The 20,000-nt window shown below is 41.8% G+C and overlaps 2 protein-coding genes across 2 annotated transcripts in view; one reads left to right on the top strand and one right to left on the bottom strand.

Moving 5' to 3' along the window:
* Window positions 1–6,671: 6,671 nt before the first annotated feature.
* mcl1a (MCL1 apoptosis regulator, BCL2 family member a) lies at window positions 6,672–11,458 on the bottom strand. Its single transcript, XM_079590454.1, has 3 exons — window positions 10,819–11,458; window positions 7,700–7,950; window positions 6,672–6,988 (listed from the first exon to the last, which is right to left on the bottom strand). Exons 1-3 carry the CDS (start codon window positions 11,225–11,227, stop codon window positions 6,872–6,874), a joined length of 777 nt encoding a protein of 258 aa, XP_079446580.1. The 5' UTR covers window positions 11,228–11,458; the 3' UTR covers window positions 6,672–6,871.
* Window positions 11,459–15,178: 3,720 nt separating this feature from the next.
* golph3l (golgi phosphoprotein 3-like) overlaps window positions 15,179–20,000 on the top strand; it is a 14,550-nt gene continuing 9,728 nt past the window's right edge. Inside the window, exons 1-3 of the mRNA XM_079591233.1 lie at window positions 15,179–15,416; window positions 15,680–15,876; window positions 18,156–18,287. Coding sequence (XP_079447359.1) covers window positions 15,697–15,876; window positions 18,156–18,287 — 312 coding nt within the window. The 5' untranslated portion in view covers window positions 15,179–15,416; window positions 15,680–15,696. The remainder of the gene's footprint in view (window positions 15,417–15,679; window positions 15,877–18,155; window positions 18,288–20,000) is intronic.

The following is a 20,000-nucleotide window of genomic DNA, read 5'->3' on the forward strand; positions in this document are numbered from 1 at the left end:
GTTGCTAACATGATTTAGCAGATTGCTAACATGTTGCTACCACGTTTATAACATGAATTAGCACAATGCTAACATGTTTTAACACATTGGCAGCCTGTTTTTAACATGATTTAGCATGTTGCTAACATGATTTAGCACACTGTTAACACGTTTCTACCATGAATTTTGATGTTTCACTTAAAATGTATCTAAAATATGAATAAAAAACGTAATAGTATCACAATGATCCTAAAATAACCGACTCACGTCATACTGCAGACAGCGATTGTTATTTCTATGGAGACATAATTCAAATGTTCCATGAGTGAACCGCATATGATCGGTTATGTAACATCTGTGCCAGTTTATAGCGTTACCATGGCAGCAGTTTGTGTTTATAGGATGTGACGCTTGATGGGACAGTCACAGAATCAGCCGAGCTCAACAAACATATCAAAACATTATGATATGAATCTGAGAAGATTACCGCGGGAGAGTTCTCGGACGGCCGGTGGAAGTCCCCGAACACACCAGGCGGTGAAGCCCAGGCCGGCTGTGGTTAAGCATGAGAACACTGGTGTGTGTGGTGCTTTTCCTCACCCTTCCTGCTGGCACTCGGCCTACATTTAACATTGATGTATTTTTATTATACCTTTATTTAACCAGGAGGTCCCATTGAGATTCAAAATCTCTTTTACAAGAGAGACCTGGCCACGGTAACAGCCAAATCACAACAAATGATCATAATATATTACAGGCAGAAAAGTAGCTTCCGCAAGTTTCTTCTTAGCACTAAAAGTAAAGCAAGATTTGTTTCTGTAATAGAAGCCGAGCTTGACTTTAAGTTTCTTAACTAAAGCAGTAACATGTTCATTGAAGGAAAGCTTATCATCCATCCATATCCCCAAGTACTTGTATGAAGACACTCTCTCAATTGATTTCCCATCTAATGACAAAATGCCACAATTGTCGGGTAGCTGTGCTCGAGCTTTTGAGAAGACCATAAACTTTGTTTTCTGTGTATTTAAAGCCATTTTTAGACTTAATAATGTATATTGCAATGCCTGAAATGCAGTCTGAAGTTCCTGCACTGCTGATATGGTGGAGGCCTGGGTGTAAACCACTGCATCATCAGCGTATAAATGTAATTTGGCTTGAACATCTCTATCCAAATCATTTATAAAAATTGAAAACAGAATGGGTCCTAGGATTGATCCCTGAGGGACACCTTTAGTTATCTCAAGAAAATCAGATTTATAACCTTCAGCATAAACACATTGAGTATTTGAACCGCATATGACATTTCCATGCGTTGGAGTTACACAGTCATATTTTAACCACGCTGATGAATGTTATGAATGTTGTGAAAATGTTATTTATGAACATTCAAAATGTTTAAAAAAAAAACATTTCTTGGTTATATGAATGTTAAGTGAATTTTATAACGTTAACCGTCTGGTCGTTTTTGACCAATAAATGTTAACTTTTTTTTTTTACTTCATCAGAATGGTATTAAACTTGGTAAATGTTGTGGCACTTGCAGTGTCTGTGAACACACACAAAAAAAATAGTCGCACTTGTACTGTTCGCGGTCATAACTGAGCGCATTGGAAACGAATGGGAAACAATTTCCTCTGGTGGAGGCGTCTGGTACTGCGCCTACACTAAACATCACTGAAAGCTCATTTCTTGAGCTTCAACCTCAAAATTGGAGCACAACTTGTTTAGATTAATTGATTTTCATACAGTTTTTGAGTAAAATGTGTTTTGGAAAATATAATATAGTATATTTCATATAAAAAAATTTAAATAAAGTCTATAACTTAGTGCCTTAATAAATCTGTACGACTATAGTTCTTCTGCGCAACACAAAAGGTTTAGTGAAGAACATCACACTATGAACCAAAAACACATTTTTCAGAATATATTCTTTTGTGTTCAGCAGAACAAACACAGAGTTGATGAATCAGGATCTAACACACACACACACACACACACACAAACACACACAAACTCTCACACACACACACACATATACACACACACATATACACATCCACTCACACACTCTCTCTCTCACACACACACACTCACTCACTCACACACACACACACACACTCACACACACTTACACAAACAAACATAAACTCACTCTCTCTCTCTCACACACACACAACCACACACACACTTACACACACAACCACACACACACACACACACACACTTACACACACAACCACACACTTACACACACAACCACACACACACACAAACATAAACTCTCTCTCTCACACACACACACGCACACACACACTTACACAAACAAACATAGACACACTCTCTCTCACACACACACACACACACACACACACACTTACACACACACACACTCACACACACAAACACAACCACACACACACACACACACACACAAACTCTCTCTCTCTCACACACGCACACACTCACTCACTCACACAACCACACACACACACACACTCATACACACACACACCCTCTGTCAGCTGACTTCTAGGAAACTTTTTGTTTTTGTTGCCATTTAAAGTTCCTGTTGCTAAGGGAAGGCAGAACAGTGGCAACCAATCAGCTCTCAGCAGGAAGTGATCTGTGGCTCAGACGCTCAACAGCAGCTCTGGAAACTTCACATCACCTCATCCATTACCCATGATTGTGTGTGTGTGTGTGTGTGTGTGTGTGTGTGTGTGTGTGTGTGTGTGTGTAGACAGCTGGAGTTTCTCATGTAATGGCTGAAATTCCAAACACAGAAGTCAGTGCGGTCACAGTGTGTGTGAAGTGTGAAGTCAGTCTGACTGACCAGCTCAACACACGTCCTCTTTAACAGAAAACACACAACACACACATTTAAGTTTTTTGTTTTATTGCTCTTAATCTGTAGGTTTCAATCTGTAAAGTCAGTGAGTTTGAGTCAGAAATCACTTGACACACACCAAACTTTCCAGTTTTATTCATATCTGTATTCTGAAAGGTTGTTTAGATATCATTCAACTGATTTATACATTTCACTGCTAAATCATGATGAAAGTGTATTGTTGATTTATGAAAAACAATCCAAAACTTTAACTCTAATATGTTTTTAAAAAATTCAAATGAGAATGTATCCAATGTTTTAATTTCAGTTCTGAATATGTATGCAAATAAAGTGCATATTTGCCTCATCATGCCTCATTTGCATATTAAACATACAAAATAATACCGAACAATTGTCTTGATGTACGGTGATTAATCAGCGAGGGAATTATGGCCATTTCTATTATTTCACATCTAATGGTGTCGGTAGAACATTGTGAAACATGAATGACTTGTGTTGTTTCATGACTAAAAAAACTTTTCATTTGAATATCTCCAGCGGATACATTTGACAGGTAAAACTAAACAAACAACAGGAGCAAATAAAGAGCCGCGAGAGCAAACAGGTTATATAAGCCGAGCCGGCGGGGGAAGGGCCGTCCGTGATGAACTACTTCCTGTTTTCATCGTTTGATCTGAAGTTCAACCACAGAGAGAGAGAGAGACACTGACAGACACAGATATATGATGATTCTGCTGCTGATGTCCGTACTCGAGGAAATACTGCAGTCTATCTAGTAACACACACTCACACACACACACAGTCTGCGCCTAAAGAAGATTAAAGAACATAGTCCAGCGCCGTGGCACAACGAACACACTCGGCCCTTAAGAGAGCAGCCGGAAAAATGGAGCGCAACTGGAAGAAAAAAACAGAGGTTTATCGCATTTCATGGAAAGACAGCATTATTGCTTACAGAGAAGCCTTAAAAGCTGAGATCTGCTTATTTTATATCTCTCTTAGAAGAAAATAAACACAACCCTAGGTATTTATTTGAAACAGTGGCTAAATTAACAAGAAATAAAGCGTCAACCCCAGAAGTTTCCAAGCAACACAGCAGTAATGACTTTATGAACTTCTTTACTTACAAGATCGATAATATTAGGGACTAAATTATAACTATGCAACCGTCTAATACAGTATCGCATCAGCGAGTGCATTGTAGTGAAGAGCATTGACGAATAATTCGATTCATTTAATGCTATAGGAGAGGAAGAATTTTCTAAACTTGTTAAATCATCTAAATCAACAACATGTATGTTAGACCCTATACGACGAAGCTGCTGACGAGATGCTTCCAGAGGTCAGAGGTCAGAGATCCTCTTCTTAAAGGGATAGTTCACCCAGTAATGTAAACTCTGTCAGTAATCACTCTCCCTCATGTTGTTCAACCCCGTAAGACTTCCGTTCATCTTCGGAACACAAATTAAGATATTTTTGATGAAATCTGAGACTATTGGCCAGCATCACACACATGACCAGCGTCGGCCAATAGTGAGCCTACGTTCTGACGAAGTACTGCGCTGTACACTACATCAACAGCTTAGGAGAAAGACATGGAAGAGAAGAGATGGTTGAATAAAGTCGTTATTTTTTTTGTTTTTTTGCGCACAAAAAGTATTCTCGTCGCTTGATAAACGTATGGTTGAGCCACTGAAGTCACTTGGACTATTTTAACGATGTCTTTACTAAATTTCTGGGATGGCAGTCATCGATTACCTTGCAGCCGATGCAGGAGTGAGACACTCTCAGACTTCATCGGTTTGTAGCAGCGAATGAAGAGACGTCTTATCGTTCAGCCGGATCCAGATCAGATGCTGGACCTGCGCCCCGACTCGGCCACATTGATCCTGACGTGTCGGCAGAGACTGTGTACCAGACTCTCCTGTGAAGGCCTCATCGACACCACAGAAGGTTCTGGGCACTTTGAAACCTATTTCGATTCTTACAATGGAAATGAATCAATCAAAAACTTACTAAAGCTTGCTTACCTTTAGATCTGTTGTACAGGCCAAGCAAACGTTGTTGCATTATTTTCCTGTATCACTGTAAAGCTGCACACACACACACACATACACAAACACGCACACACACTCACACACGCACACACTCACATTCACACACTCACATACACACACACTCACCACACGCAGTGCTGAGGAAGTTTTCTCAGAAATGTTTGTGGTGTGTGTTGTTGATCTGCTGATAAAGCAGACGAGCGCCGAGTGTGTGTTTCTCACTCGCATGACGGTTCATATTTGCCTTTATATTATTTATGAGGAATACATTAGGTTTCTTTTCCTACAGCTTGCATCTAGCAGGTCTTTATAAATTGCGAGTGTGTTGTTGTGCAAAGCTGTTGTTGTGTGTGTGTGTGTGTGTGTGTTTATCTCATCTCATATGCTGTTAACCAGAGATGCTGAAAGCAACACATCCAATGCAATGTTTTTGCTGACTTGCACTGTAAAGCAAAGAAATCATCAACCCATTGAACCAGATGACAGAAACCACACACACACACACACACAGATGATATATGATATAGGTCACACTTCTGCTGTGTGCGGTTAGTGCTGCACCAGAATCAACACACACTCAAACACACACACACAACACTCAGAGACAGACACACACTCACTCTCTTACACTCACACACATTTTTATGATTTGTTTAATTTTTATTTGAAAATCTATTTTTTTCAGTATTGATTCAGTTCAATAACTAAAATTCACAAGTTGTGCTCACTGTATACAGTGTGTGTGTGTGTGTGTGTGTGTGTGTGTGTGTGTGTGTGTGTGACACTCCTGTAACTAATGCACACTGCAGCAAAAGCCTCAAGAGTGTGTTTTACATCCGTCACATCTGTGTAGTCTGGTGTGTGTTTGTGTGGCTCATATGATGTGTGTGTGTGGAGTTACTGCACAAAAATAGCCTTTTTTCTTTCTTTAGAAGAGTTAATGTAGTTTTGAATGGTGTGTTTTGCAGGAGATGTGTGTTCAGCTGCTTGTGTGTGTTGTGTGGAGTTTTGTAAAATATTTCAGTGCATAAGAATTTTCGAAAAACTACAATCATGCTTATGAAACATGTTTTTATAATATTGAGAAGAAACATTCTCTGAACGTCCTTATGTTATTAATATTTTTCCTGGATGTTTTTGTAATATTATTAGAAAACATTCATATGTTGGTTTATTTTAGATGAAGGTTATGTTAATATAAACTTATTTAAAAATGTTCTTAGAATATTACGCATAACTGATGATGCACTAAACATTTTTGTAATTTTTTTCAACATTCTTAGAAAGTCAGAGAACCGGAAACATTCTCTAAAGTTATGAACCAAGATTCTTAGTGACATTACTCACTTCAGATCAAGAGACTCAAACTAAATATTCAGTAATATGGATTAAAATCTGATTTCTGTTTGTCTCATTTGAAGTTTACATTGTTATTTTCTTGTTTTCTTGTTTAATGGTTAAGTTGCTTATAAAGCACTACAGAAATGACTGTTCAGCACTATATATAATAATTGAATTATTAAAGGTCAAAGTTATTCAGTCATTCCCACAACCCAAACGAAAGCACTCACAAGCTATCTGTGAAATGTTAGAAGTTCTCTTTCTGTTAGCAGAAGCGATGAAGCGGATCTGCTCGCTTCTCTTTCCCTGAAGGTCAGGCCGGCTCATCTTACCCCACAGGACCCGAGGCCCTGGAGATGCAGAACTCGGTTCTAGGGAAGCAAACATGCATAAAGCCCTGTTTATTTACACACCAAGCATAAATCACATGATGCACACAAAGAAAGTCCTCCAGTATTTCTTTTATTATAAAAAATAAATTGAAATATTTAAAATCTTGGTCATATCCGGCTCGCGAAGAGCCCAATCGCGTGGCGTGAGCAGACGCCGGCACAGAGCCGGAGTCAGCCGGAGGTTCACTCCTAACGACACACTCGTGCGCGTCAGTGTCCGCGGGGCGGCCCAACTCGCCCCGGAGCGGCCGGTCTCACCGCATGAGGAACGCGAGGCCGGCACCGATCCCCGCACAGCCCACGACCGCCATCAGAGTGTTACGAACCAGCGACTCCACGTCCTCCTCGCGGAAGAACTCAACAAACCCTTCCTGCAGAGAGAGAGAACACACACATGAGCAAACACACTCAACACAAGTACTGAGAGAACACACACACACACACTCAACACGAGTACTGAGAGCACACAACACGAGTTGATGTCTGAGCTCAGCTTTTGCTGAATGAACTGTGTGTGTGTGTGTGTGTGTGTGTGTGTGTGTGTGTGTGTGTGTGTGTGTGTGTGTGTGTGTGTGTGTGTGTGTGTGTGTGTACACCAGAACAGAGCTGAATTATGCAGAAGGAAACACAAGCCGTTGTCACTCAGTCTGACCCTGCGTCTCATGGTCCACCTCATCTAAACACTCAGGCGGAGTAAACGAAGGGCAATTGAGACTCGGGCTGCACGATATTGAAGGAAAATGCGATACGATAATATTAAAAAGTGTGTAAAATAGTCAAATTAACTTTAAAATATATTTTCAATTATATAACCCACATACGCGTCACATTGGGTTTAGTGCCCGCAGCGCCTGCCGGTGACCAGCAGAGCTCGCCGAGGCAGAAGTGTTATCATCAGTGTGAGCCTCGGCTTCAGGAGATCCGACATCAGGGTTATTCAACAGGAACTGAATATTAAAAACGTATTAAAGCTACAAAAGTTATTCAGCCGAGAGCGGCGAGTGATTTCTCGGTCTTTAGTTCATGACCGCAGAGATTGCTATACGCGTATCGTGCTACATCGCGCTGAGCCCTGGACTCACCCAGCCGTTGTTGTTCCGCAGCCAGTGGTGCTGTTCTGAGATCAGGTATGAGGAGATCTGCTGTGCCACCGCCTCCACACACTCCTCGCGCCGACACTCCTTCAGGCGGGAACACACCACGGCCCCGAACGCCACCAGGCTCGTGATGCGGCCCCAGTTCGTGCTGCCGTCGCTGAATATGCTCTTCGCTATCGAGCCGATGAAGTCCATCGAGTCCTGCTGAGAGTCCATGTGGAGACGCTGCAACATGCCTGAGGAGAAAACCAGACCAGTGTGAACAGCTGACCCCAGACCAGATCATATATCTACTGAACCCAGACCAGTGTGAACAGCTGAACCCAGATCAGATCATATCTACACTACTGAACCCAGATCAGATCATACAACATCCCTGAGGAGAAAACCAGACCAGTGTGAACAGCTGACCCCAGACCAGATCATATCTACTGACCCCAGACCAGATCATATCTACTGAACCCAGACCAGTGTGAACAGCTGAACTCAGACCAGATCAGATCTACTGACCCCAGACCAGATCATATCTACTGACCCCAGACCAGATCATATCTACTGAACCCAGACCAGTGTGAACAGCTGAACTCAGACCAGATCAGATCTACTGAACCCAGACCAGTGTGAACAGCTGAACTCAGACCAGATCAGATCTACTGAACCCAGACCAGTGTGAACAGCTGAACTCAGACCAGATCAGATCTACTGAACCCAGACCAGTGTGAACAGCTGAACTCAGACCAGATCAGATCTACTGAACCCAGACCAGTGTGAACAGCTGAACTCAGACCAGATCAGATCTACTAAACCCAGACCAGTGTGAACAGCTGAACTCAGACCAGATCATATATCTACTGAACCCAGACCAGTGTGAACAGCTGACCCCAGATCAGATCATATCTACACTACTGAACCCAGATCAGATCATACAACATCCCTGAGGAGAAAACCAGACCAGTGTGAACGGCTGACCCCAGACCAGATCATATCTACTGACCCCAGACCAGATCATATCTACTGAACCCAGACCAGTGTGAACAGCTGAACTCAGACCAGATCAGATCTACTGAACCCAGACCAGTGTGAACAGCTGAACTCAGACCAGATCAGATCTACTAAACCCAGACCAGTGTGAACAGCTGAACTCAGACCAGATCAGATCTACTGAACCCAGACCAGTGTGAACAGCTGAACTCAGACCAGATCAGATCTACTAAACCCAGACCAGTGTGAACAGCTGAACTCAGACCAGATCAGATCTACTGAACCCAGACCAGATCATATCTACTGAACCCAGACCAGTGTGAACAGCTGAACTCAGACCAGATCAGATCTACTAAACCCAGACCAGTGTGAACAGCTGAACTCAGACCAGATCAGATCTACTGAACCCAGACCAGTGTGAACAGCTGAACTCAGACCAGATCAGATCTACTGAACCCAGACCAGTGTGAACAGCTGAACTCAGACCAGATCAGATCTACTAAACCCAGACCAGTGTGAACAGCTGAACTCAGACCAGATCAGATCTACTGAACCCAGACCAGTGTGAACAGCTGAACTCAGACCAGATCAGATCTACTAAACCCAGACCAGTGTGAACAGCTGAACTCAGACCAGATCAGATCTACTGAACCCAGACCAGTGTGAACAGCTGAACTCAGACCAGATCAGATCTACTAAACCCAGACCAGTGTGAACAGCTGAACTCAGACCAGATCAGATCTACTGAACCCAGACCAGTGTGAACAGCTGAACCCAGACCAGATCATATCATATCTACTGACCCCAGACCAGATCATATATACACTACTGAACCCAGACCAGATCATATATATACACTACTGACCCCAGATCAGGTCATATATACACTACTGACCCCAGACCAGATCATATATATACACTACTGACCCCAGATCAGGTCATATATATACACTACTGACCCCAGATCAGGTCATATATATACACACTACTAAACCCAGACCAGATCATATATATACACTACTGACCCCAGATCAGCTGACAGGAAGTTCAGGAACTGAACATATGACTCATATGAATGTCTACTCATGCAGTTCTGGTGTAATGTTTATTGCACTATTGCATGATCCTGATAAAATATATTTCCCTTTGTTGTATTAATCATAATGGTACACAAATGCCATTCAAATCAAAACTAATCTAAATGTAATCAGAATGCAGTCCCTAAAAAGGAATGTAATCTACTACCAAAAATGCTATGGATTCCTAACTACAGGTTTAGTCATGTAATTTGCAATCAGTAATAGATAAGCTTGCATGATATTACACAAGTTTGCGATTATACCGATATATGATATGATTGGCTGCATTTAACTGGCGAGTTCGCGTATATCGCACTGGTCTGAGGCACTGGTCTGATGATGCTCAGTTCTATAGCGAAGCGTTCAAACCGTTCCACTTCGCACTTCTGAGATGGTTTGTCAGTGTTTCTGAAACCTACACACACACACACACACACACACACACACACACTGAGCGGAAGATAAGCGGAACTCCGGCAGTTCCGAGAAGTAATGACGAACTCTGCGGTTTGCCAGATAAAACCCCACCGAGAAGCAGAACGTGTTTATTTGCGTTCAACTAACTATACATACAAATACAAAACAACAACTAAGAGACTTAACGTTAAGTGACGACTTATATCACTATCAGAAACGACACATAAACAGAATAGACATAAAATGATAGCTGACTATAATTAGTCTATAAACTGACATCACGTGACTTTACTCCGAAATTAGACCACTTTGCGTTTTTAAATCTCAACTCATTTTAAGGGAATAATTTATATTGTATTCAACTGAGTTGATCTATGCTTGGATTTAGTACTTTATTTTGTTAACTTTTTTAACGTTCAATAAAAGAATGCAAAATAAAACTGACAACGTATAACTTGTCAACTTATAACTACTAATGACTAACATTATCATAAATAATGCAAATAAATAAAGATGCAACCACACTGAATAGAAGGCAAATAATTCCCGTTTATAATTAGTCTATAAACTGACATCATGTGACTTAGTCAAACAGCCGTACCGGGAGCGCGCATGCGCGAGTCTTACCTTTGTATACTATCTGGTGCTTCTCGAGAATCTCCCCAACGACGCGCCTCATTGTCGGCAGCGCGCTGTTGTGGTTCTGTTCGGGTGAACACATCCCCGTGTGTGTGCGATAGAAGACCAGCAGGAGCTGCCGAGTATCACGGTCCAGTTCTGCGGAACCGAGCTCGTGTGAGTCCGGGGTGGACGGGAGAGAGCCGTCGGTCGCGGACACGAAGCGCCCGTCGAGCTGGAGGCCTTTCAGCCCGTTCGTTCCCGGTCTCACCGGCTTTAACGTGGAGTCCATCTCATCCGTGCACCCGTCCAGCTCGTCCTCGGTGCGCGTTTTTAGCGCGGGCACGAGCGTAGTGTGCGCGCCCTGTGCTAAAAAACCCATCGTGGCCGTTCGCCTGAGTCCTAAAGTCAGAGTCATAATTACTTGTAAAAAAACCTTAAAAGATTAAGATTGAAGCTTATATTTGGTTTAAATGGCTAATGTTAAAGCTCGGACGGTTACTGTGCTCGTGATGGTCGACACTCCTGTGTGAGTGAAGCGGAAGTAGATAGAACAAGGATGGGTTTTATTATGTCTGCGTCATGACGCATTCTCTTGCGTCATTTTCTTAACCCCGCCCCTAATACCCATATATGGGTTTCCTCTCTTGCAGTGTCCAGGAAATTCTTGACGTTCTTTATTTAGAACTGACCAAATGGAATGTTTCACCTAAAAATGTTTTATAAACCACATTGTATTCGAAATGTTGTTGGATGACAGTGAATATATATATATATTTAAATTATTATTAATTTAAAGTTGATTCTGGGTGAATTCCTTATATAGTTTCAGCTCAGATTGGTGAAATACAGGCCGAATGCAAAGTAATTCAGTCAAATGAGGGAGGAACTCGAGCTGTGAGGTGAAGAGATCAGTGAGTATGTAAAACACGAGTGACCCTTTGCCCTCTGACTCAGCCGGGCCAGCTTTACACTCAACACTACGCCTCACACTATATATATATATATACACACAACCAGCTATGAGTTTTTATATCTTATTGAATAGATATGATTACTTTCTGTCAAATATTTTCAATAAAAAATCTCAATGTTGCTGTCACTATAGAGACCTCTGGTGGATATTGGCCTTCTATGATTATATATGACAATAGACTTATATAATAGAATATATGTTTAAATTATTGATATTCATGTGAGCAAAGAACTAAAAACTACTGTACAATTCTTCTATACAATACTGTACAAATATACTGTACGATTTAAGGGAAGTGTTCCCAGTTCCGGCTGACCTAATCTATGCAGCCTAATTATATAAGTCTATAATGTGTTATGTGTATGCTAGGCCGAAGAGATGTGTCTTTAGTCTAGATTTGAACTGACAGAGTGTGTCTGCTTCCCGGACAATGTTAGGAAGACTGTTCCAGAGTTTTGGTGCTAAATAGGAAAAGGATCTACCGCCAGCAGTCGATTCTGATATTCTAGGTATTATTAACTGGCCGGAGTTGTGAGATGGCAGTAGACGTGAAGGACTATAATGCGTTAAGAGCTCGCTCAAGTACTGCGGAGATAAACCATTTAGTGCTTTGTAAGTGATCAGCAATATTTTAAAATGTATACGATGTTTAATAGGCAGCCAATGCAGTGTTGACAGAACAGGGCTAATATGGTCATACTTCCTGGTTCTAGTAAGAACTCGAGCTGCTGCGTTTTGAACTAGCAGTAGACGTGTTTTGAACTAGCTGTAGTTTGTTTGTTAAGCGTGCAGGGCAACCACCCAGTAGAGCATTACAATAATCTAGCCTTGAGCTCATGAACACATCAACTAATTGTTCTGCATTATTCATTGAGAGCATATGACGTAATTTAGATATATTTTTAAGATGGAAGAAAGCGGTTTTACAGATACTAGACACATGACTTGCAAATGAAAGATTGGTATCAAAGAGCACACCCAGGTTCCTAACCGACGACGAAGACTTAACAGAGCAGCCATCAAGTGTTAGACAGTACTCTAGGTTATTACGTGTGGAAGTTTTTTGTCCAATAATTAGAATCTCTGTTTTTTCTGAGTTTAGTAGTAGGAAATTACTAGTCATCCAGTTTTTATATCCGCTATGCATTCCGTTATTTTTGTGAATTGGTAGGTTTCGTTAGGTTTTGAAGAAATATACAGCTGAGTATCGTCGGCATAACAGTGAAAGCTAACTCCATGTTTCCTAATGATATCTCCTAATGGCAGCATGTACAGAGTGAACAGCAGCGGTCCTAGTACTGAGCCTTGTGGGTTTATTAGTTCAGTCTGAGGTAAAAACAGCCAAACTGCTTCATGGAACAGAACAGAAACAGTTTAATTGATATTTATACAGAATTCTTTGATTAATAGAAAGTTCAAAAGAACAGCGTTTATTTGTAATAGACTCTTTTGTAACATTATAAATGTCTTTACTGTCACTTTTGATCAGTTTTATGCGTCTTTGATGAATAATGCGTCTTTTATAAATCTTACTGACCCCAAACTCAAAGTGCTGGTGCTGGTGACGTTACTCAGAATAAGTCCACCTCGTGTCAGGCCTTTAAACACACGTTATATCTCGAGAGGACTCGCCCTGCTTGTTTCGTCAGCTCTCTCTCTCTCTCTCTCTCTCTCTCTCTCTCTCTCTCTCTCTCTCTCTCTCTCCCCAACCCTAGTGAATCTCCCATCAGATTTGATCTGGATCTTCTCTAGAGGTTTAGATCCCTCAACTACCCGAGATTACTGTGTGTGTGTGTGTGTGTGTGTGTGTGTGTGTGTGATGCCAGCTTCTCTTCAGGACCGGTTGCCAGCACGAAAGCCTCTTCATCAGAAAGCCAGAACCGCCTGGTGTTTGTCCCAGATTTGGATATTTTGCCTTGAGGTTTGCCTCTTCGGACAGTATTGGGTTACAGATCTTTTCCGGACAATCCTGCAAATACAAATTTTTTACACATTTCATTATATTTATTTGTAGTTTATATTTTACAGTTAATATCGCTTTAAAATTACGATATTTTCCTGTGAAGCTGATTTGAAACAAGGTGACTTGACTGTAAAGTGCCATATTCATATGAATAAATGATTTCACTATTTTAATGAATCAGTTCCGTCAAGTTATCAGAGCTAATTCAGGTAAATATTTAATTATAAATATTTATAGACAAAAATCATTTCTCTTGATACAACCAAAAAGTGTTAACATTTGACAAACGGAGATCCTGTTCTGTATGATCTATTTTTCTGTATCGAATTATAAGTATGCACTAACAAAATGACAACAAACACCGACCAATAGTAGTCTACTATATATGTGACTGATGGACTGATCGACCAATCAGCGCGAGGATATGCTCGCAGAGTGGGCGTGACTTATTTTTATTCCTGTCTTAACAACAGTATACCCGTTAAAGTAATGAAGTGTTTTAAAATGCCTGGTTATCTGTGTGTGTGTGGTTTCATTGATGATCGCATGGCGGTACCTGCTGCTCTTCGGACTCCAGCTGCAGAGAGTCCGTGTCCGGGTTCGGGTTCTCTGGCATGATTCCCCGCGACAGAAACACTGGAAATAAAACCGGTCTTCCGTCAATAACTAATCATAATAGACTCATAATGTTAGTCAAAGAGCAGCAGGCGCCATATATACTGATGGCGAATTTTTTTATATTTTTTTTTATTCAACAATTGCACAGTTTACAGGAACGTTTATCCCCATTATAACAATAACATATTGTGCAGTTTCCAAAATTGCAGTTGTTTTTGGCGAATTACCTCTTATATACGAATTACACATCTGAGTGACGTACCAGCATGGGCGGGATCAGGGTGAAAGTGGCCAATGAGAGCGCGGCGTGATGATTATGTAAAGCACATCGCAAATAATTTTTTATTTAAATATCTATATCATTTTTGTACCCGCCATTAATGTACTGTAAGATGCATAAAATATTTAAAAGTAACTGTCATTAATCTCATGATTAGCTTACAGACCAATTTTTAAAAAGCAGAATAAGTTAAAATGCAGTGAACGTGACCGCCGCGTGATGGCGCTGTTGGAGAGTTTTATTACTCAACAAAAATAATATTGAATGCAGTATTCATCATACAGCAATGTTTATAAATATATAGGCTATATATACATTTAAACCTTTTTTATTATGGGTCTATAAAAAAGGTGCAAGGTTTGAGGTAGATGAAAGGAAGTGAAAATGACAACATTTAATAAAGAATCGCCCATTTTTATGAAACTCGTTAGCATAAAGCCCGATATCTTCGACAATGGTGTCAAACAAAGTTAACAAACTCGTTGGGTCACATTTTTAAAGTGTCAGCAATATAAAAGCCTGCGGATTGTTGGTGTGTATCCTGAATCCGGGTGACAGACAGGTGCGCTCGTTCCGTGTGCGTCGAGAGTTCTGATTGGAGGAGAGGCGCTGGAGCTGCTCCTGATTGGCTGAGCGGTCAGAGGGGCGTGGCCGCAGGTGAAGCGCATCACTCGGGCGAGCGCACAGGGAAGTGAACACACACAGTCGCGAGACAGAAATCTCACATTGGACTGATATTGTGTTTTTGATGACATAAACTAGCACATGTGGTGAGTTGAGCTAAACACTTTTGGGCTTGTGTATGTTAGAGACACTGATGGTGAAGTTGAACTGGTTTGCTAGACACTTCCTGAAAGGATTGCATCATTATTGCTGTGTTAGAAAGGGAAATCTAAAGTATGTTGTCTGGTGTGTGTGTGTGTGTGTGTGTGTGTGTGTGTGTGTGTGTGTGTGTGCGCGTGCGCGTGCGCGTGTGTGTGTGTGTGTGTGTGTGTGTGTGCGCGTGTGTGTGTGTGTGTGTGTGTGTGTGTAGGTTGTGTTAGCAGGAGGATGACCACGTTGACGAAGCGTACCCGGCGTGCGGAGACTCCAGCGGATGGAGGGAGTAACGCTGAGGAGAGGGAGAAGAAGAAGAGAGACGAGGATGATGAAGAGATCGACACCGACTCCAAATCACTGAGACTCACACTGATGGAGGAGATCCTGCTGCTGGGACTCAAGGATAAAGAGGTCACACACACACACACACACTAACCCTACCCATCACACACACACACACACACACACACACACACACACACACACACACTAACACTAACACTACCCCTAAACCTACCCATCACACACACACACACACACACACACACACTAACCCTACCACTAAACCTACCCATCACACACACACACACACACACACACACACACACACACACACACACACACACACACACACACACACACACACACACACACACACACACACACTAACCCTACCACTAAACCTACCCATCACAGACACACACACACACACACACACACACACACAGATACACACACACACACACACACACTAACCCTACCACTAAACCTACCCATCACACACACACACACACACACACACACACACACACACACACACACACACACACACACACACACACACACACACACACACACACACTAACCCTACCACTAAACCTACCCATCACACACACACACACACACACACACACACACAGACACACACACACAGACACACACACACAGATACACACACACACAGATACACACACACACAGACACACACACACACACACACACACACACACACAGACACTAACACACACTAACCCTACCACTAAACCTACCCATCACACACACACACACACACACACACACACAGACACACACAGACACACACACACACACACACACACTAACACACACTAACCCTACCCCTAAACCTACCCATCACACACACACACACACACACACACACACACACACACACACAGACACACACACACACACACACAGACACTAACACACACTAACCCTACCCCTAAACCTACCCATCACACACACACACACACACACACACACACACACAGACACACACACAGACACACACAGACACTAACACACACTAACCCTACCCCTAAACCTACCCATCACACACACACACACACACACACACACACACACAGACACTAACACACACTAACCCTACCAATCACACACACACACACTAACCCTACCCCTAAACCTAAACCTACCCAACACACACACACACACACACACACACACACACTAACCCTACCCCTAAACTTACCCATCACACACACACACACACACACACACACAGACACTAACACACACTAACCCTGCCCATCACACACACACACACACACACTAACCCTACCCCTAAACGTACCCAACACACACACACACACACACAGAGACAGTTTTGGCGGTGTTAAATATGTCTGTAGTTATTCTGGAATGATCAGGTTGAACCGGTTCAGCGTCGCTCGTTCAGACGGAAGGGATTGAGAAGTCGAGCTGCTGTGTTTGGCCAGAACACACACACACACACACACACACACACACACACACACACACACACACACACACACACACACACACACACACACACCGATCACACCAGACGCGCTTTTCAGGTTGGGAAGCGTGAGGCGCGAAACACCGGCCCCGTCACACAGTGCACTGCGTTTCTATGTTGCTAGGCAACCACCGAAACAGCTGTCCTGTCAATCAAGTAAACGTCAAATCAGCTTATGATCAACTTTATTTACCTTCTGTTAGCATTGTGGTAGTTGCGGTCGTGAAGTCGTTAGCTCCTGGTAACCCGCGGGAGCAGCCGTGTGTCGGTCTCCATCGCCGCACTCTCTCACAGCAACTGCAGCTTCATCACCACAGCCGAAGGCCCGCCTCTCCATTCATTCGATTGGACCGTGGAAAAAACGCGATGACGTCGGGCGATTTTCCCGCTCGGAGTTGATTTTTTTTATTTTTTTTATGCAAAAACGCATTTTTTTCCTGCCTCAAGTGGAGGAGTTCAAGTATCTCGGGGTCTTGTTCACGAGTGAGGGAAGGATGGAACGGGAGATTGACAGACGGATCGGTGCAGCTTCTGCAGTAATGCGGTCGGTGTACCGGTCAATCTACGTTCCTACTCTCACCTATGGTCATGAGCTGTGGGTCATGACCGAAAGGACAAGATCCCGGACACATGCGGCCGAAACACACGGTCCACGGTTTAATCATTTACTCAAGCCGCCGGTTTATTGGCCGAGTAGCTACATGGATTTTGTTCTTTCTTGCACAACTGCTTGTGTTAGAAGCTTTATTTGACCAATAAAAATGTTAATCTCAAATCTCATCACAGTATAGGACAGATTTCTAGAAGTTTTATATCTTCTGATGAATTGCGTGTAATATTTAGTTGTGTTGTTGATCCGTGTGTGTGTGTGTGTGTGTGCGCGCAGGGCTACACGTCGTTCTGGAACGACAGCATCTCGTCAGGTCTGCGCGGGTGTATTCTGGTGGAGCTGACGCTACGCGGACGAGTTCATCTGGAGCCTCCGAGCTCACGCCGCAGGAAACTGCTGGACCGCAGGGTGAGCTCACACACACTGATGCATTCTGGGTGCTAACATTATTAGCATATTGCTATCATGATGCTATCATGCTTTTTGCTAACAAGATTAAAATGCTGTTAAAGGTAGGGTAGGTAGGATTTATATAAAAACTTTTTACCAAATTTGATTAAACTTTCTATATATATCAATGCATAATTAAAATGTAAGTACTCTGATAAAAAGAGTATAAAAATCAAGTGACTCTAGACCGTTTAATCTTCATTAAACACAGCTCATTATTTCCATTCGGGACGAATCACAGGATTGGCTTGCGCGACTGTCACTCGACGTCGCCATGACTACCGCCGTTATTACTGGCTCTGCCCACGTGCGCGCACTCGCACACCCGTTTTTAGGTGGGAGTGAATGGAATTAATGAGCTGTGTTTAATGAAGATTAAACGGTCTAGAGTCACTCGATTTTTATACTCTTTTTATCAGAGTACTTACATTTTAATTATGCATTGGTATATAAAGACAGTTTAAACAAATTTGAATAAAAGTTTTTTTTAGACAATTCTGACCTACCCTACCTTTAACATGATTCTAACATAATTTGCATGTTGTGCGCATGATGTTAACATGATTAGCATGATGTTAACATAATTTTAACACTATTAGCATGTTGCTAACATAATGTTAACATGATTGGCATGTTGCTAGCATGATGCTAACACTATTAGCATGTCATTAACACGATTAACATTTTGTTAGCAAGATGGTAACATGATTAGCATTTTGCAATCATGCTTTTAACGAAATGCTAACAATATTTGCATGTTAGCACACAGCTAGTTATGTTTTAACCCTAAGATGACTGATATTAGCATGTAGCTATTCACTGTTAGCATGTGTAGAATGTTGGAAGTCCTGTTTGCTAGCATGAGATCCAAACCCAAACTAAATATCTTAGTTTCAGTGTGAAACTTGTTTGCCTCAATAATGACTGCTAATAATTAGTAGTTGAGATTCTGGGATGTGAATATGATCATGATGAGAAAGGCATTAATATGTGCTTTATTAGTACTAATAAACAGCTAGTGATATACATGCTAATAAACAGCTAGTGATATACATGCTAATAAACAGCTAGTGATATACATGCTAATAAACAGCTAGTGATATACATGCTAATAAACAGCTAGTTAATAGAGAGAATTGAATCCTAAAGTAAAGTGTTAGATTTGCTCATGTTTCTGAAAGAGGCTCTTCTGCTTTTATTAGATCAGAAATCACAGTAGAAACAGTGAAATATTATTATAATGTAAATTGTAATTTTTAAAAAATGATATAAATAATAATAAAAATGGTTCCATGTGTTGAGCCGTAGAATAGCTCTGGTTCCTAGAGTGGTGTTCAGTGATCTAATCTAGTGTTCGTCAGAAACGCGGATGCAAATGCGCTGAACACACACACTTGAACACACACTTGAACACGCCTCATCCGTGAGCACACAGGGTGTGTGTGAGGATCTCCGCTGACCCCAGACCTGCCCGACCGGCTCTCCTCCTCTGATCATCACAATATCCTCATCTCCTCATTTACTGCACTCAGACTACAGGATTACTCCACATTTCATTTTAAACACTTTTTACTTATTTAATCTTCTGAAAAAGTGATCTCCGGTCACTCAAGATTGATTTATTAAAAGATGAAGAAATGCCAGTATGTGGTAATAGTTTTTATTGAAATA

This window comes from Phoxinus phoxinus (genome assembly GCF_949152265.1).
Source record: "Phoxinus phoxinus genome assembly, chromosome: 19".
NCBI classification, from domain to species: Eukaryota; Metazoa; Chordata; class Actinopteri; order Cypriniformes; family Leuciscidae; genus Phoxinus; species Phoxinus phoxinus.

Bases quoted from the DNA above. Each gene is read 5' to 3' on its own strand.
- mcl1a (XM_079590454.1), bottom strand. From the start codon at position 11,227: ATGACTCTGACTTTAGGACTCAGGCGAACGGCCACGATGGGTTTTTTA. The intron at 7,951-10,818 runs GTAAGACTCGCG...TTTTCTCCTCAG, and splicing joins GCACCAGATAGTATACAAAG to GCATGTTGCAGCGTCTCCAC. The intron at 6,989-7,699 runs GTGAGTCCAGGG...CTCTCTCTGCAG, and splicing joins TGCGGAACAACAACGGCTGG to GAAGGGTTTGTTGAGTTCTT.